This window comes from Meles meles, chromosome 10 (assembly GCF_922984935.1).
Source record: "Meles meles chromosome 10, mMelMel3.1 paternal haplotype, whole genome shotgun sequence".
In the NCBI taxonomy this organism is placed as follows: domain Eukaryota; kingdom Metazoa; phylum Chordata; class Mammalia; order Carnivora; family Mustelidae; genus Meles; species Meles meles.
Window position 1 is genome coordinate 41,055,325 of NC_060075.1, and position 20,525 is coordinate 41,075,849.

The following is a 20,525-nucleotide window of genomic DNA, read 5'->3' on the forward strand; positions in this document are numbered from 1 at the left end:
TCTTTATTCTTTCCATTGATCTATGGATCTGTTTTTACACCTGTATTATACTGTTTTAATTACTATAGCTTTGTAAGATAGTTTGAAATCAGGAAGTGTGATGCTCCCAGCTTGGTTCTTCTTTCTCAAGATTGCTTTGGCTGTTCGGAATATCTTATAGTTCTATACAAATTGGGGGGGGGGTGTTTTTTTCCTATTTCTGTGAAAAATGCCATTGGAATTTTGGTTTTGCATTGTATCAGTAGATTGGTTTTAGTGGTATGGACATTTTAATGATAATTCTTCAATCCATGAGCATAAAATACCTTCTTTTATTCTTTTTTTAAGATTTTACTTATTTATTTGACAGAGAGAGGCACAGTGGGAGAGGGAACACAAATAGGGGAGCAGAGAGGAAGAGGGAGAAGCAGGCTTCCCCCAACTGAGCAGGGAGCCCGATGCAGGGCTCAATCCCAGGACCCTGGGACCATGACCTGAGCCGAAGCAGACGCCCAATAACTGAGCCACACAGGCACCCCTGGAATATCTTTCCATGCGTCTTTTCCAATTTCTTTCATCAAGGTCTTAGAATTATCATTGTACAGCTCTTTTACCTCTTAGTTAAATACATTCTGAAGTATTTTATTCTTCAATTGTAAATGGGATTGTTTTCTTAATTTTTTTCTGATACCTTGTTGTTAGTAGATAGAAATGCCTAGAAAGTATATAGTAGACAGATATCTAGATAGTAGATAGAAAACTGTTCTTAGAATATTGATTTTGTATCTTACAACTTTATTAAATTCCTTTATTATAATAGTATTTTGGTGGTCTTTAAGGTTTCCTGTATATAATATGTCATCTGCAAATAGAGACAATTTTACTTCTTTCATCTTTTTTTTTTTTTTTGTCTTACCTAATTTTTCTGGCTAGGACTTCTAATACTATGTTGAATAAAAGTCCTAAGAGTGGACATCATTGTCTTATTCTTGATCTTATAAGAAAAGCTTTCAGCTTTTCAAGAAACCATTCATTGTTGATGAATACTATGACAAAATACAAATACTACCATAAAATACTATGACAAAATTCAAATAAAACAATGGTATCCAGGATCTTCTCATCAGCTATGCAAAACTATCTTTCTTAAGGGCTACCTTTGTTGCTCTGTCTGTTTTCCAAGAGCTCAACATCTTCCTGCTGTCCCTTGCTTGCTCAGAACTCCTAGCCAAGGCTTACTTCCGCCCCTCTTGCTTTCAGCTACTTATCATCCAATGCAGTCTTCTGTTCCTGATAGCTTCTGCAGGCAGGTTGTCCAGATTCCTTTCCATCTGAAGGCTGAGACTGAGCCTAAAAGCATAAGGCTTTTAGCAGTTTCAGCATCTGTCCCCACCTTTTCTATCCTGACCACCACTGCTAATCCTACCCAAAATGTGGTACCTGGTGTTGACCACTGGGCTTTTACAATGTGTCCCAGGTTGAAGCCTCCATCTGGTACATTTTGATATTAGGGCCCAGCTCCTAATCTCTGGAAGTTTCAGACAATACATTTACTCCTTCAGGTAATAGAACTTGCTCATTTTTCTGAGTTCTGTCTTCTCAAATATCTGGCCTGCCCAATCTGTCACAGAAATAGGCTCAGCCATGCAATGGCCAAAGCTCTTCTCAGGGTCCAGCTGATGCCTAGTTTTGGATATCTGTGGATGCCTTTTTATATCCTGAGCCTTCTCAGCCTTATCCAAGCAAATCCACCGTCCCTGTGTCCCTTTACTATAGGGTTTTGTTACCAACTATTTCCGATTTGCTGTAATTAGCCCCATCACAAAGAGAGTTTCCTTGTTCTTCCCACTCCCAGTAAATGTGAGAGTCCTTGGTCTATGCCTCCTCTTATTAGAGATTAAGTGGGCAAAATCTACATAATCTTAGAAATGGCATTCACACTTTCACCTCACTGATTTCCCACTCAGGAATCCATGACCAAGAACATCTCAGCTCAGTGTCTTCCTTTACAACTGCTTTGTTAACCTAGGAATGCAGTTTTAATGGCAGCCCCATTGACAAGGATTAGAGGAGGATTTGGGGATTTTCACCACTTCTTGAATCATTCTACATGAAGCTCATTTCACCTACAGGTAAAATAGTTTCTTTTCCCCTAATTTATGTCAGGTTAAGGAGGAAGGGAACTCAAAGAACCTTTCAGAGGAAAATTAAGTAACAAACAAAGGCTGATTAGAAAGCTTTTTAATGGGTGCCAGAAGTAATCTTTCTTTTTGTGCCTCAAAAATTGTCATTATCCCTGGGATTAAAATCTGGTAAATATTGACCATGAGCCAATATGAGAGTTGTGAGGCTTAGGGAAATGCCTTTGTCTTATCAAAAACAAAAGCAAAAATACCCACATGAATTTTCTTAAAGGTTGCATTTGCTCTTTTAATCACTACAGAAACAAAAGGAATAATCTAGAATTGAATGGAGTCAAGGGTAAGTATTCCCAAAATAGGGGTGCCTGGGTAGCAGTCAGTTAAGCTTTCGGCTGAGGCTGTGATCTCAGGATCATGACATTGAGCCCTGTGTGGGACTCCATGCTTAGCGTGGAGCCTGTTTAATCACTTCTTGGCCTTTTGACTAAGATCAAGTGTAGTGTGGAGCCTGCATGAGATTCTCTTTCTCCCTCTCCTCCTTCCCCCACCAGCTTGCATACTTGCACATGTGTGCATGCACTCTCTCTCTCTCTAAAAAAAAAAAAAAAAAAGTACTCCCAAAGTATAGGAATTTTTTTTCTATTCATAATGTCATAATTGGTAAATCTTTCTTTTAAAGTGACTGTGCTAGCTCAGTTGGTCTCAATGCTTGGAGACCCAAAACCTTACTTTTTATCCCAAATATTTGGTAACACTTGTACTATTCTAAAACAAAGTTTACAGATAATATAATCCTCCTACAATATTATATAGTGTTCTAACTGTAACATAAATGAATAATGAAGGAGAAAGTTGTTTATAATAAAGTAATATATATTTTAATGTATAAATGCTCAGAGATGTTCACAAAAGGAGACAAATTAGGCAGGCTGATGTTAGCACCTATATCTAGTATCTACCTGATTACCACAGCTACAAATATTGTTTACAGGTATGTTGTATATTTTTTTGTTTGTTTGTTTTTTTAAAGATTTTATTTTATTTATTTGACAGAGAGATCACAAGTAGGCAGAGAGGCAGGCAGAGAGAGAGGAGGAAACAGGCTCCCTGCAGAGCAGAGAGCCCGACGCGGGGCTCGATCCCAGGACCCTGAGATCATGACCCGAGCCGAAGGCAGCGGCTTAATCCACTGAGCCACCCAGGCACCCCTATAGGTATGTTGTATATTTTAATGCCACAGATGGTATTGACATTGATGATATGCTTTTCCAAAGGAATGAACAACTCTTGGTAAAGTTCTGAGGAAAACAGAATAAAAACTTTCCTCCATATCCCTAGTAGCTACATTTTCAGAAAATTCATAAAATTAAAAACATACCAAAAATACTATGTGTTTATGAAAATGAAATAAAACCTGACTAATTATTACGAACATATGTTTCCTTTCATAAATGTTTGGAAGAACATTCAAATACACAACAACACCTGGTAATTATTTACTATGCAGAGAGCTGTGTGCAAGGCAAGATGCCTAGTCTCTGGCCCCAGCAACAAAATGCCAGTAGTACACTCGAATACTGTATCTCTGTATTTTGGGTAATATTTCTTATAGATCTGAAGAAATAAGCCCTTGATTATAATATATAATAATATAGGGGAAAGCATAATCGCCTGAGCTCAACATATTTAGAATCTGGAAGAGATTATAATATAACTTACAAGCTAACAGATAGTAAGACACATATATAAGAAGAGAAATTTGATGTAATTTCCAAAAATAATTGTTTAAGAATTTTAATATTTTACTATTTACATCATTCTATACTACTTTTATTATATTTTACTATTTTCTTATTTATGGGTATTACAAATTTCTTAAAATTTTTATAGGCCTTAGAAATTTTCTTACAAATGTTATAAGTCAAAATGAGAAGAAAAAAACTAAAACAATGGGAAAAGAAGACAAATAAGAAATTAGGGAAATATAACTTAAAAAAGAAAAAAGGACATAGATTTTAAAACAGGAAAATTTTGGGAACAAGTCTGTGCAGCATATTGTTGCTTTCTTCCTCTAAATTAATTTCTATGACTCAACAATTTTAGTGATTAGAGAAACTCAGGGATATTTGTTATCCATCTGGTAAATTTATGGATCCATAGATTATAACAAATTAAAAAAAAAAAAGTCTTTAAATTCTGATCCTTCATTTTTCTGGGAAATTTTTTTTTTACCCTAATTCATTCTGTTCTATTCTTATCATAAATTGCTTTAGTTCTGAAGCATTAGATATAAAACTGGATCGGTTCCTTGTGAAGTTTCAAAATTGTGAAACTTTGAGGGAAATTGTAGAAATACGGTCAGGAAGGGAAAAAGCCCACAAGCCTATGTATCAACTTAGTGGACTAATTAATCTCATAGTCTAAATTAATTGTTCTATATATTTCTCAAGTTCTTTTTTTAAGAATGTTGTTTTCATTTATTTAAATACTCATAACCTTAAGGGGAGAGGAAACTGTAAAGAGTGTAACATTCTGTTTCCAAGGTAAATCTAAAATTAACTGGCCCAAGACATGTACAGATTTTTCAAGAAGCAGAAAGGGAAAAATGTAATCATTTCCCTCAGGAACTCATGTTCATGCCTGGCAGCATATTGGTCAGGAACATTCTTTAACTTATCCCTTTCACCCTTATTTAGTAAGATTGAAATGGTCTTAGTTACATTGTTATTAATTTAGTTACATTGTTAATTTAGTTACATTGCAGATGATTTAGTTACATTTTAGTTACATTGTTTAGTTTAGTAAAATTTAAATGATTTTTAGAGTTACTGAGGATGTTGAGCCCATGTCCTTAAACTTGACCTCTCAAAGAACTAATCTGGATAACCTTGTTATAGCAGAAGGTCATAAGGACGTGTTTCTCTTGATTTTTAGATAAGTGACTTCCCACCAAAATTATGATAATCTAGAAAAGTTTCTTCCTGTTCTCCCGCTTTATCTCTGGTTTGTCAGGATGGGAGTTGAATGGATATCTTATCTCATCAGCAAACTGGAGTTTGTATCTTTGGGGCTGATTTGTTGCCAGGGTTCATTCACCTCAGGTTAAGTGGAATGAAAAGAACTAGAGGGCTGAATCCAATCCAAAGCCCAAATAAGGTATGTTTCAAACTGATGAAACTAAACTAAGCTGGTGAAGCTCAGAAACCGTTAGACCCATGTGCCCAGGTGGGCCAGGTAGACTTTTTATATAGGAAAATAATGCAGTATTGCAACTCCAGGTGGACTGAACATCACTAGATTTTCTATATGCATCATTTAGAGGTGGTAGGATTAAATAAGGACTGGAATGAATGCTCTGACATTTTATAGTCCTTTTGATCGGCCGCATTATGGCATGGCTTTAATCAATAATGAAATAACCCTTCCTACTTCTCTATGCCCATTTCTACTCCCAATATAAAAGAGTTCTGAATACTGAAGTTTGTGGCTAACGGCACAAGAGGCAATTCCATAGGTCAATTATCTTTTGCTTACAGTGGCTTCCTCCAAGAACAAAGAGCAACAAATCAAAGCAGCTAATTGCTGTTACACTCAAGAAGATTTCATTATAAAATGCAGCAGTGTCGTTACAGTCACGTGAGTGTGCCACCGTGTACAAATAATAGATCCTAAAGAAGTGGTAGGGAAGGAAGCAAACAAAGATGACTCCTATAAAAAATAGGTTTTTCAGCTGGGCCCAGAACTCCTGGTGGGATAGTAAGGAGTGGCGTAGCTTCCGCACCATTGATATGATGATGAAGATCTGGAAGACTAGGAGAACCACTGCAGTGGCTATGACAGCAGTAACTATCATATAGTTGATGACTCGCACATATACACGATCAAGCTCTTTGTGGAATTTAAAACAGTGTTGCTCATCATACACCTGGTGAGTGCCATACTGAGACGCAAACACAGGTACCACGATGACAATCACCAGCAGCCACATCCCGGTACTGGCAGCCACAGCATGCAGCTTTCTGTAGAATTCTACTTTGTCCTTGTGCTTGAAGAAGATGAGGTACCGAATGACCAAGATCACCACGTAGAACAGGAATGTGAGGTACATATGGATGTGTAGCATGGCACTCACAAATTTGCAGAAGGGCAACCCAAATATCCAAGTTTGCTTGATGAGATATGTCAAGCGAAAAGGCACTGTCAGCAGAAAAACGCTGTGGACCACCACCAGGTTAACAACTGCTGTGGTAGTTACAGATCGGGTGTTCATATTCACCAGCAGGAACAGAATGGAGATGATGCCCGCCAGCCCTCCAATGAGAACGAGGAAGTAGAGCCTGGTTAAATGGGGTGTCAGTATAGGACTGCAGGATGAAATGTTGTGGTGAGCCATACTTCAGAAGTCACCTAGAAGAGACGAAACACCAGTGTAACTGACAAATTTCCAGAGCTTTGTTCTTATCTCCTTAGCACTAGCAATGTGATTTTGTCATTTAATCTATTTACATGATGTAAACTTTATGTATCTTAAGAATAAAGACTATGTCATCTGCATATCTGTAATCAAGACTGAAAACATAGTAAGTTATTGATTCTGAAGCATTAATAAGTTAAAGACCTCATCGAGAAGCCCCCAGAGACACGTGTGTATGTGTGTGTGTGTGTGTGTGTGTGTTTGTACATACATAGTCAAAATAGTTTGCATAGGGATGCCTGGGTGGCTCAGTGGGACTGCCCTCAGTTCAGGTCATGGTCCCAGGGTGCTCTCTCTCTCTCAAATAAATAAATAAAATCTTTTTAAAAAACAGTTTGCATGAAACTCGATTGCAGACCATATGAAGCTGATACATGGATACTAGTACTGCAACAGCCAGTGGGTGGGGGGTGGATTACAACACAGAAGGAAAGTTGGATGTGTGTGTTAAGTACACACACATTTTTAAGTATGATTCTAATTCTCTAATTCCTTTAAACTCATCAGCAAATGATTTAAGAATATACATAACTCATTTAGAATACTGATTACTTTGGCCAAAGAAAATTAGCTAAGTCAAAGCAACTATAATCAATAGGAGTGTATATTTGAATTTCTTGTCATAGTTTTGTTTTCATCTAGCAGTGAGACCTTGGCTAAGTTTTCATGGGTCCCACTGAAAATGCAGCATATCTCCCAATTCTATTCCCACACCCTCAAATTCGTAAAAGAACCACTATCATTTTTCCTCTGGAAATATCCTTTCCCTAAGTAGTCTTGGTCCCTTCTAACTTATTATCCACAGTCGAATTTATTATTTATTAAGTGAAAGATTTAGTAATCTTTTAATTACACTGATCAAGTCCTTTCATTTTCTTATTTAAATCCCTTCAGTGACTTCCCATTTCTTTTATGATTAAAAAATCCTTCCATGTCTAGAATGTTCTGGATCATAACAAAATCTGATCCCTTGAGACCAGATTCAAGAAATACTGTAAAGGTGGGGCACCGGGGTGGCTCAGTCAGTTGAGCATCTCACTTTGTTTGACTGGATCATGGTCTTAGCATCTGGGAATCAAACAACACATCTAGCCCCACATTGAGCCCAGAATCAGGTTCCATGCTCAGTGTGGGGGAGTTGCCTCCCCCAACTCATCCTCCCTCTCTCTAATAAATAAAATCTTTAAAAAAAGAGAGAGAGAGCATCTAGAGGTGAAATTGACAGAATTCAATGGAGTGTATATGGGGAAATGAAGGGAAAAAGAAGGTATCTCAGTCACTCCTAGATTTCTAACTTCAACAATTGTGTGATCAAAAATCTGCTTACTGACAACAGGGAGACTGAGGATCTACTTTGAGGACAAACAGTAGTTGAATTATATTCTTAGTACCTTTGTAACACATTTGCAATTATTTTTACTGACTTCATGAATGTCTCTTCATACAATCAAAATTACCGAGCAACAAAAATGAATCACTGATGAATCACAAAAGCATTATACTTGCAGACATGTAAATCACGTATTCTCAAAAGTGTGTTCTTGAGGTGTGAAAAAAAACACCTAACTTTGTATGTATAAAACATATACATAAGTACATAAACAGACATAGAGTATATCTGTGGTATTAAAATTTCATAAGGAGAGGTAAAACAGGGAACAAATGGCTTAAAAAGTCTTTATGAGGGAGATAATTTTAAAAGTTAAGAAACATTGTGCTAAATAAAAGATGCTAGCCACAAAACACTACATATTGTATAATTCATTTTTCTAGAAAATCAAAATTACTGAGACAGAAGATCAGTCTAGCCCAGGGCCTACATTGCAGGGGACGGGATTGACTTCAAAGGGATATGGGAGAATTTATAGAGAGATGGACTATAAATTCTACTTATTTGTCAAAGCTTATCAAATTGCACACTTAAAATTGTTGAATTTTCTTGTATATAACTTACTTCTTAATAAAACTAATTTAAAAAAATAATAACCTGACCCCGGGGAAGCCCTGCTTTTGTGGGCATGGAATAGAATTTCCATATGACCCACTTAAAAGATTGCTTCATGTTATATCTATTCTATGTGATGTGTAATCTCTGTATTTGTCTATTATTTTCCCCTTTGAAAAGTAGTTCCTCTAAGTAAACATGTAGTTATATTGTGTTTGTATCTGAATTAGGGGTGAATGTGCCATCATAAGTTCTGTCCATCATTTTCTCCAGCTATTGAACTAGAATCTGGACTGACTTTTGAAAGAAAAAGGTATAATCAGTTGCATATCATCTGTCTCAAATCCTCTTTCTTTCTTATAAAGTGCCGTGATCTCTCTGTGACAACCAAGCCTGGTTCCAGACATTCCAAGATACTTTGTAAGGTATTACAGAATATAGACACCTTCCGCATAAACCAGCTAAAGCAGACAACCTGCAATTAACAACCTGTTCAGAAGTAACATGGTGGTTTTTGTTGTTTTTGGGGGGGGAGTTTTGGGGGAGTACATGTGTACATGTAGAGTTGGGGAAGAGGGAGAGAGAGAATCTTAAGCTGGTTCCACACTCAGCATGGAGCCAATGTGGGGCTCGAGATCATGGCCTTGAGATCATGACCTGAGCTGAAATCAAGAGTCAGATAGTTGCTTAACCAACTGAGCCAACCAGGTGCCCCAATTATTTTTTAATAATGGAAAGGGTGAAATAATGGTGAAAAACCACCTTGACTTTATTAAACTTATTCTTGATAGAGCCCCATCTGGATCTAATCCAGTAACTGATGTCAAGATCCCAGAAATAAACTATAGACCCAGAGCAAACTCTCCTAAGGGAGCGGAACTGTCTTCCTGTTTCTCCATGAACCACCTTGCCTTGGCAGGGTTCTCTTCTTTGTCTGTGACTAACCCCTGAAGCTCCGCAAACTGGATGCAAATTCAATTTCCCTCTGCCCTCTTTGATTGCCCTGCTTAAAATCCTTCTTTAGTTCCTTTGGCACCCACCATGTCTTATAAGCCCTTTGCAATCTGACCCCAACTTATGTTTCAAGGTATCCCTCCTGTTAATGCCCACCACCACCTCCATTTCCTCACCCTCATCCTTTGCCCTGGATTTATAGACCTTCATGCTTTTCCTACAATATTATTTTTCAAACCTCTGGGTTTCTTCTCTCTGTAGACACCAAATGTACAGCTAGACACTGAGGCTGAAGTCCAAATTCTATGATAAATGATTTTATGTCTCTTGGAGATGTGTAAACTTCTTAGTGTGCCATGCTAGATCCTTCCTACTGGCTTTTGTAATTCTCTATCTAGCCTCTCTGCCACCAGACCACCAAGACTCCCCCATCCTGCCTGAATGATTTCTTTATTCTGTTCTGACCTCAGCCTATGTACTGCAGAGCTCCTCAGCTTAGCCTGTGGTTTGGCTGGGGACTTTTTCTCTGTGTCTTGGCAGTTCCCTTCCCAATGCTCTGCCCATAAACTTGCTTGGGCCTCAGTGGTCATTACTCCCGGTCCTAGGACTACCTCAATATCAGATGTGAGACATGGAAGTGGCTTTTGTAGTTGTTTATAAGGAATCCATGGTAGAGCCAACATCAGAGACCAGTCTACAAAGTGAGAGTCCTAAGAAATTTGTAGAGTCCTACCAAATGGCAGTAAGCAGTCCATGTCCTCATGAGTTCATAATACCTTAGGTCCCTTATTTCTAAATGGAAAAGCATCTACAATCAACTTGGGATTTTTCATTTTGTTATTAAACAAGTCATGTCATTGTGTCTTTTGCATAGCACATAGTGAAGATTCTGAGATGAACAAAACACATCCCTGCATTTAGATCTCTTTTTGTCTGGTAAGGGAGGAAGAGGTAAATAAATTATTTACAACATCTATAGGTACATAAAAAATGCCAAAGTAATTCAGAAAGGGGAATAATTAACAGACAGTGGAGAGTGAACACATCAGAATGTAGTGGCGTTAGAGTAATTCTTGGGCACATAACTGGTGCTGGAACTTAAAGGATGCTTTGAAGTTCCAGATGCAGAGAAGGAGAGATAGAGTACTCCATGTATAGACAAGAGTCTGAGAAAAAGCATGGATGCATATTAAGAGAATTACCTATAGTTTTATATACCTTGAACATTGGGTAAATGAGTAGAACACAGGTGAATGTCTGTAGATGTAGATGAAACGTGCCAAATACAAAGCACATTGCCATTCTGAGGATTTCTTATTTTATCCTGAAAATTATAAGAGATGCAAATTTTAAAATATAAAATGCCATTTAGTATTTCAATTCCAAAAGCTGTTTTTTGGTTTTACTGGAGAAAAGATTAGAGGAGGGCAAGGTAAAAAGAGTGATGCCATTAGCAGGCTATTGTGCTGATTAAGTTTAAATATCATAAAGATTGGTGCAAGTTGGTACCACTTCAGGGAATTTGCCCCCAAAGTAAACAAAATTGAAGACTCTGGACTTGGAGAAACCAAAAAATGTGAATTTAAACTGTTGATGAAAATTAAAAATGGTCACTTAGTGAGTAGAAGTTGATATGGGTTATAAATTATAAGAAGGGAAAATGAAATTCAGTAAAGCCAATAAATCTAAGCAAAAGAAGGAAGGAAAAAATAAAGCAAACTAAGAAACATGGTAAATAGATAAGTTTAAAAAGGAAACAAGTCCAACATATCTAAAATCATAATCAATATATATTATAGTGTTCCTTTCTCAGATTACTTAAAAGAGGAATTGCATGCATCTCTGTGAATATACTAAAATCAACTGAATTGTACAATTTAAAATAGAGAATTTTGTGGTTTAGGGATCATATCTCAATAAAGTCATTAATTAGAAAAAGAAACTATCTGAACTGAGCCTCATTATCAACTGAGAATCATTACTGACAAAACAAAGAATGAAGAAAGAGTCAGTGGTGCTAAGCAATGGACTGCTTTCCAGTTGGGAGCAGAGGAAAGAAGTGTCACTCACAGGTCCCTGGTTAGATAGCTCAGTGGCCGCAGTGCCAGTGGAGGACCCGGCCAGGCGCATGATAAAAGGCCTGGTCCCTTTGACCTTACACGTCATTCTTCTTTGCTTCCCACTCCATTCCTTGATTCACTCCTCCTGCTGCACTCTGAACAGATGAGACTGTGGGCAGATTCATTCAGTGTGAGAGAACAAGCACTACCCCAGTCATTTTCTTCATAGCACTTACCACTCTTGTCTCAGTTTTTCCTTATGTTTCATATGCATCCTTTCCCCCCGAAATGAAGCCAGAAATTAGCTAAATAGCTCACCCTTCTCCCTTCTTTAGTCCCAGGTACCTCTGAATTTATGCTTTCTTATCAACAGTGAACATGTCTGTTCAACACAGTTTGTTGGTAATGATAGCTGCCCTGCCTCCATTCTTGGCACTATGAAGGAAATTTCACATACATTACTTGTAATCCTCCCAAGAAGTCGAGGGCATGGCTACTTTTTTTTTTCTTTAAAGATTTTATTTATTTATTTGACAGACAGAGATCACAAGTAGGCAGAGAGGCAGGCAGAGAGAGAGACACGAGGAAGCAGGCTATCCGCAGAGCAGAGAGCCCGATGCAGGGCTCGATCCCGGAACCCTGGGATCATGACCTGAGCCGAAGGTAGAGGCTTTAACCCACTGAGCCACCCAGGCGCCCCGGGCATGGCTACTTTTTATCCCAAATATCAGATGAAGAAATTGAGCCTCAGGGGGTGACTCAGTTGGCTAAGCAGCCGATTCTGGATTCTGGCTCAAGTCATGATCTCAGGGTCCTGGGATCAAGCCCTACCCAGGGCTCTGCACTCAGGAGGGAGTCGAGTTGAGCATTCTCTCCCTTTCCCCCTGCCCTTCCCCCTGTGCATGCACTTTCTCTCACTCCCAAATAAATCTAGGAAGAAAGAAAGAGAGAAGAGAAAGAAAGAAGAGGAAGGAAGGAAGAAAGAAAGGAAGGAAATAAAGGAAGGATGGAAGGAAAAGGAAAGGAAAGGAAAAAAGAAAGAAAGAAAGGGAAAGGAAAAAAAGAAAGGAAGGAAGGAAGAAAATAAAAGAAATTGAGACTCAGGAGAGTTAAGTAACTTTCCTAAGGTCACTCAGCTAACATGTGGCAGCATGGACACCCAGATGTGGAGTGTCACTTCACTGGGTTGCAGTAGTACAGAAGTCCTCCTGGACAAAAAAGTGGACGTTCCGTCTCTGCTTTGTTTCTCCAGTGCACTTGTGTATGTCTCGTGACCAGAATATTTAAAGACAATTAATTGAATACTAGCAGCAGACTTAGAGAAGTAATTAAAATAGGTCCACTCCATATTCTCTAAAGTCAATAAATGATTGAGAATCATTTCACCAGATTGTAATATAATAGAAAAAAAATTGCATTAAAATTTAACTACCAAAATTTAATTTGTCCTAAAGTTAGATTCTTGAACCCCTTTCTTAATTCCTTTTCACTTTTTGAACTATTAAGTTCTCAACCTCCCCCCACCTTTTTTGAGATTGAAAAATCATACTGAGAGATTGTTATGGTAGGACTTGGCCAGCTGCTCAACCCCAGACAGATCTGTCCCAGGAAAGACCACCTGTAGCTATTGATAGGCACAAGGGGCTGGTATCTGCAAGTGTCTACTGCCCTTTACCCAGGAATCTCTGGATAAAGAGCTGAACAGCTGGGGCACAGCCCTCTACTAGGAGTGCGAGGCTCGAGTCATGCCAATCTTGCCTCTGACTGCTCTTTTGCCTAGTTCCTGGTTCACCTCCCAGCCTCCCTAGATCTTGAGCCTCCCTGTACCCCATCTACTTCTCATTTTGGCACCCCTTTCTTTCACTCAATGCCCTCTATTTATTTTGTTGTAGCTTTCTGATCATTGATCCTCCCAGGACCAGTCAGCCTCTCAGATACTGGTTCCAGCCTGACTCTCAAGTTCTCTAGGGTCTACTTCCTCAATTATTCCTGCTGGTCCCTGTTTCTAAGGGGTGTTCCTACTTCTTTTCATCCTTGACTTATTTCTAATGGAATCCCTGGAGGGATTTGCCTTATTCAAAGTTTATTTCAAAGTGTATTCCCTGCCCTGTTCTACAGGGGCTGAAATAGTACCCTACTGAAATCCCCAGAGTAGGAAATGCCACTAATTTCCTCAGTTTCCCATCTAATCCTCAGCCACTTTGTTCTTGGTTTGCTATCCAGCAGCCCCTGAACTGCACGTTCTAACCATGGCCAAGGTAAGCTCAAAGAGTAGATGGCTTATGCCCTTCTTACAACAGTGACTCATGACTCTCTGATATATGTGGCAAAGGGTAAGTTTCAATATTTTTGAAGAGAAGAACTAAGCCATTAGAAGCATTTTGGTCCTTTTCAGAGGAAGATGAGAACCAGTTTGTCTATTAAACAGAGGGTAAAATCCATGTTAAAGAAGAAACTATTAACAATGCTGGATGAAGGAAGAGGCACCAGATACCCAAATATGGATCGGAAAACTTCTTGGCAGACTGTTGTCCAGAAAACTCATCACTAAATCTGATGGTCAAATTAAGATGACCAATCTTGAGATTCTGTGATTTACCAAAGACATGGGTTTTGCTGTCGTCTCTTACTCTGTCTCTTTGCTCCTGCACACTTCCACTTTAGGCTCAAACAACAGAATTACCTACAATAGTCCTGGTTGCCAAGCAGCCAAAGGCATTTCTTTTGGGCTTTCTGATTCACATTTCATCTTCTTAAAGCTACCCAATACCAAATCAGCAGCTTCTCTGGATTCTACCCACAGAATTAACTTCAGTCTTGAAGGGCCTTAAAATAGAATATTCAAAAAGGACTTAGACATTAAAGTTCCAAGACTGTCTGAGAGGGAAGGGTGGCATTCACTAGAGATCTCAAACTGGTGTCATTGACTTGGCTTAAATATCTTCCCCTGGATGATGTTTTTTCATCTCAGATGACATGCCAGTATTGCTATTAATGTTCCATATTTATTTATTTATAGCTACAACTGCTGTGTACAATGAGAGCAGAAATGCCTTGTCTTTCCCATATTTTCTGAGTGGGATGGTGTAGTGGAATTGAATGGTGGCTAACCCCCAAAGATAGATATCTAAATCTTAATCTTCCAAACCTATGAGTGTGTTTTTTAACAGTTTTTTTAAGACTTTATTTATTTGTGGTACCTGGGTGGCTCAGTGGGTTAAAGCCTCTGCCTTTCGCTCAGGTCATGATCCCAGGGTCCTGGGTAGAGCCCCGCATCGGGCTCTCTGCTTGGCAGGGAGCCTGCTTCCTCCTCTCTCTCTCTCTCTCTCTATGCCTGCCTCTCTCCCTACTTGTGATCTCTGTCAAATAAATAAATAAAATCTTTTAAAAAAAAGACTTTATTTATTTATTTGAGAAAGAATGAGAGAGAGAGAGCAAGAAAGAGCGAGTGAGCACAAGTAGGGTGAAGGGCAGGAGGAGAAGCAGACTCCCTGCCAAGCAGGGAGCCCAATGTGGGGCTCAATCCCGGGACTCAGGAATTATGACCTGAGCCAAAGGCAGACACTTAACTGACTGAGTCACCCAAGGGCCCAGAGTTTAATTTTATTTGGTAAAAGAATCTTTGTAGATGTAATTGGGGATCTCAAGATGAGATTATCCTGGATTATCCATGTGGGCCCTAAATCCAATGACTATTGTCCTTAAAAAATACATATAGTGGAGAAGCTGGAGAAGAGGAAAAGTCTTTGTGAAGACAGAGGGAGAGAAGTAGTAGGAGTCTCTATTTACAAATAGTAAAGCTTATTCTTCATGTCCCTGTAATGTCTCCCACAAAACCTATCAGGAAAACCTAAAATAGAAGAGTGGAGGTACTGTATCTCCAAATTCCATGCTTTTGGTGGGCATTTGAAACTTAAAATCCTTGAAGTATTTTCATATTCTCTGTCACCCTTATTATCTCAGAAGAATCCACACTTATGTGGATGAGGTTCCAGTGTCAATTCCTCTCTCATTCCTGTTTAGGACAAATGTCATGTTTCCTTTGCTAAGAGAGGCTTTGTCAAGTTCCATGAATGCATGTTGTCATTCCATTTACTTCGCATCAAGGCTCATCAGCAGAAATGAATTTCTAACCCTCATTTTCTCCAAAGCTTTTATTTTATCGTGAATCACCATTCCCTTTCTTCATAACATTTAATACAATGTCTAACTGTAAATGTGCCTGTTATTTTGTATATTGATTGATCTTTCCCCTCACTGGACAAGAATCTCCCATGAGGGCAGTGATCATGACTATTAGTCTATTACTAGAATGACGCTAGGTTTGTAGTAAACATGAAATATTTTGTTGAATATTTGTTGAATTTAAGGCTTCTCATTTCCCTTACTAGGCATAACCTTTTAATGATGGCAACTTTTTTTTTAACGGCAACTTTCAATGTAATTGATCGATTTCATCTCAAAGAGGAGAAGCAATACATTGCAAAGCTATGAGAGCAAAGACCTATTTCCTGGTGTATTACCTTTAAACAACTTTATTTGAGGTGTATATGTTTTCCCAAGAGGTGTGTAAAGATTATATAGTAATGAATGAGCAGCACAAATAGAACATCATCCTGCCCTCAAGCAGCTTATCATCTATAAAGGAGGCAGACATATGTAGTAGATGTACATGAAGGTAGAGTGAGAGAGTGTCTTGAGAGCAGAGTAGTGAGGGAATAAGCCAAACTGGGAGAAGGAGAAATCCAGGAAGCCTTCATAGGAGAGGCTGCTGTTGAAATGGAATTAAAGGATAGAAAAGATTTGGTAGACAGAGTAAGGGAGAAAAGGAGAAAATAGGAAATGTCCAGAGATGGACTCATATGAGCCACGAAAGACAGACAACAAAGTTGGAAAGATTTCTTTAATGAACAGCACTGTCGTCTTCATTACAGCCTGAACACATCGATCAGCAAATGTACAAACTATGTAGGCTTTAATAATCTAGGCCTGGTTGTTCAGAGATGTCCTCAGTCTACTTAATTAAGGGAGAAGGAAGGTGACAGATATATTTGTATTTCTCTTTTTATTGGTTCTATTTTAGAACATATGCTCTAGACTAGAGGAAAGAAACATAGCTTTTCCCTTTCATAGATTTGAAAGCAGCTTCTCATTCTCATGAGGCCTCAATCTATATTTTCTGGTCACATTCCCTGCTCAGGGTTATTCTGTGTTTAAGAAATGACATAGATGTTAACCATAGTCAGACACATAATTAGGAAGGTCCCTCTAGAATCAGACACCCCCATGGTTTGGACATGTCCTTATTCACTTTGAATCACATCCATCATGGAAAATGGAGGCTCACTGGCTAGGGAGCCTTCCCCAAATCTTCCTGGGCAGCTTATATAGAGCTAGGCTCTAGTAAATGTTTATAACACTGTGAGCCCTATGGGAACACTTTATCATCCAGTCTATAAGGGAAGGCCTTCACTTTAATGTTTGGATACATGGCTTGAGTTCAACAACTTTACATCCTCTTTTATAACATATGAGATACAAGCAAATAAGTAAAATTGAGATTTCATTCAGAAATAGAAATTCTTGGGGCATCTGAGTGGTTCAGTCAGTCAAGCATCCAGCTCTTGATTTTGGCTCAGGTCATGATATTAGGGTTGTGAGATCAAGCCTTGCTTTGGCCTCTGCACTAGACATGGAATCTACTTAAGATTCTCTCTCTCCTCCCTCTGACCCTCTCCACCCACTGCTCATGCTCACTTGCTTGCTTTCTCCTTAGTTGGGGGGGGGGGGGGCGGGGCGGGGAGAGAAATTCTTAAGAAGGGAACCATTTAAACAAAGAAATATAATTTTCAGTACATTGGCTTCCTGAGCAACAGAACTAATTCACTAAGGAATACAGAATTTATTACTTTTTAGCCAACAAGAAATTATACTTTCATCCACATGCTTATTTTTTTGACCATCTTTATTAAGAAACTAATCCCAAATAGAACAGTGAAATAGGGTAATATTTTTTCTTCAGGGTGCTACATTTCTACCAAAGCCCTGGCTATTATTTATTCTAATCTTTCTGTCCATCCATTCCCTAAAAAAAGCTTATTTTTTCCTGTGTCCTGATTTATCCCAGCAACATATCACACATGGCCAAGAAAACTAGTCCTTTATGTTCTAAGTCATCTTCCAACTCTTTCAAGAATTTTCTATTATTCCTCCAGAAAAGTAATTATCTTTTATACCTTGATAGTTGTACTGCTTTTTTTTCTTATCTTTCAAGTTTTATTATAGTTATTAATTTAGCTCTTCCCTCTCCATAATAAATATATAGATACCTCGGGAGGGAATTACGTTTAATTTTTTTTTTTTTTTGTAGTTTTCCCCATAGTCCTTAGGAAGACAGTTTGTTGTCTACATGATTCTTTGAAAGAATGAATAATGTGGATGGTTGCATTTGCCTGCCTCCTGAGACTCCAGTTCTGCCTTCCTCAAAACCTATCCTTTCCATTTCAGGATCTATGTCATTCTGAAGAAGCTGAATCCATGTCCAACTCCAAAGATGGGACTCTGTAATCCTAGGTTAAGGTAAACTAAGCAGAACATTTCATTCCCTAACTCAACCTAATCACAATTATTGGTTCAAGACGGATATATGACCCAAGATAGTCCAGTTGGAAAGAATTTCAGGACTCTTTCTCTTTTTTTTATTTACTTTTTTATTTGTTTAAAGATTTAAAATTTTTTACATAATTTAGTTTTTTTTAAAGATTTATTTATTTGAGAGAGAGAGAACGTGTGGAGGGGCAAAGGGAGAGGAAGAGAAGCAGTCTCCTACCTGAGCACAGGGCCGACAAGGCCCTGAAATCATGACCTGAGCCGAAATTAAGAGTTGGTTGCTTAACCACCTGAGCCACATAGGCAACCCAAGAACTTCTGGACTCTTTCTGGGAATGCTGGACAAAAGCAAATTCTCTTGTTTTAGAGAGTGGAGTGTGTATATTTGAAACTTAGTTGTTCTGCAGTCAACGTATATGTTGATACTGCTTGGCAACAGACACGTTTAAGTATCTAATGTAGGAAATATGTTCTAATAGAAAAGTACCAGAGGAAATATCCCAAATTCTGAACCTATCAGTGTCTGATAACAACAACACAAAAGTTAGAGTCCTCTTCAGTTTGCATTAATAAAAATGCCATTATTTTCTCATCTGTAATATGGGAACAATAAAGAGACAAATTATGTAAAGCTCCCAGCATGGGGCTAGACACTGTGCAGCTGCCCCATAAATCTCAATCTCTCATTCTTTTCCTCCACATCTAGAAGTCTTTAAAAAAAAAAAAATTAAAAAAACTGAAATACATCAATAATGAAAAATTCTTATAATAACATGTTTTGAAGAACTTGGGGTAAGATAAATAATGCTCAGGAAAGAAACTTCATCTTTCAGCGTTCATGAGGGTAAAACTAACCCAAATCAGGACTCACTGAGTTTTGCGAAACTCCTAATGCTTGAGACAGAGATAAATAGCAAGCCACTGCAAATAAGGTAACAACTTACATCCTGTTTCTACACATCAGAGGAACCAACCATGGTGCAACAGTGCTTGCTACAAAAATGGCAGATCAAAGTGTGCCTGTGTGGCTCAGTGGGTTAAGCCTCTGCCTTCCGTTCAGGTCATGGTCTCAGGGTCCTGGGATCAAGCCCTGCGTTGGGCTCTCTGCTCAGCAGGGAGCCTACTTCCACCCTCCTCTCTCTGCCTGGCTCTCTGCCTAGTTGTGTTCTCTGTCTGTCGAATAAATAAATCTTTTTTAAAAATTGGCAGATCAAAACACAAAAGTAAATTCTTGATTCCTTGGAGCAGATCTGTACATTAAAAAATGTTCATTGGAAATTGATTTCTTTAAGATTATTTGGGTAAATTCAAATTTGCTTGGCTTCTTTTTGGATTATTCTATAACTTGAATATTTAAGAAGTTATGTAATCAGCAATTAGTTACCAGGAATCCCAAGTTATTGAAGAATTCTATTATAAATCTAACACTCTAGAACTTAGTTGACTGTAAGACTGCATAGTAACTCTCTTCTAACAAGATATTTTCGATTATTTTATTGTAATTCAAGGACTACTATTCTCTTGTTTAGATTCTCCTAGAGCCTTATGGAAAATACAGTCCTTTGGAGTCAAGTTAACTGGCTAGTTTTATTACCAAAAATGCACATTGTCATTCTTTCAATTACTGTGATTAAGTGTAGTCATTTAAGTGATGTAAGAGAAAAATAGCCTGAGCCTCAGTCCCAGCTCTGCCGCTTATTAACTGTATAAATCTCTTTAGTTCAAAGTATTAGCCCTCTCAGTATTAAAGAGGATAATAATACATGTCCTGCCACACTCGTGGGCTCTCAAGAGAATAGAAAGTGTCCTCACCAACATTTGCCACCAGAACAACTGGCATAAAACCTATTCCTCACTGTATCTCAGAGGAAAATCTAGAAATCCATGTCTGGGGTAGGTGGTGGGGTGGGGGGTGGAGATGGGGAATGAAACAAGAGCCATGCAGAAAATAATAGGAAAACTATTGGGTTTGGAGCTGAATACAGCCATATTTGAATTCTGATACTATTACCAATTTCATCTTTAAGCTATTTTTTTAATCTCCCTAAGCTCAGTTCCCTGATTTGTATAATAGAAATTACACTGTCAATATTACAGAATTGTTAAATGAGACAACAAAGAGATATAAAGGGTCCTGCAGAGTCTTGCATTAGGAAATTGTTAATAAATGGTTGCTGAAATTACACAGCAAGTTTACTTTACACTGAAAGTTTCAGTCATGTAAATATATACTTTGAGCCATGAATTGGAGGTTATTTAGCAGCAAGAGAGCATGTCTTAAAGATGGCATATACTTAGAGTGATGGAGCATTTGAGGCTATAGTGCTGGGAACTTTTATTGACTAATAAGACTCTACACAGAC

General features: G+C 38.3%; 1 protein-coding gene across 3 annotated transcripts in view; it reads right to left on the minus strand.

Annotated features, from left to right (window-relative positions):
• Window positions 1-2,683: 2,683 nt before the first annotated feature.
• Window positions 2,684-20,525, minus strand: part of GPR141 (G protein-coupled receptor 141) — a 38,545-nt gene continuing 20,703 nt past the window's right edge. The window contains exons 1-3 of one of the 3 annotated variants that reach the window (XM_046019987.1): window positions 11,564-11,674; window positions 10,712-10,817; window positions 2,684-6,527 (exon numbers count right to left, since the gene is read on the minus strand). In XM_046019987.1, coding sequence (XP_045875943.1) covers window positions 5,608-6,513 — 906 coding nt within the window. In that variant the 5' untranslated portion in view covers window positions 6,514-6,527; window positions 10,712-10,817; window positions 11,564-11,674 and the 3' untranslated portion in view covers window positions 2,684-5,607. Of the gene's footprint in view, window positions 6,528-10,711; window positions 10,818-11,563; window positions 11,675-20,525 lie in introns of those variants that run through there. The other 2 variants (XM_046019988.1, XM_046019986.1) reach the window with 2 other exon arrangements.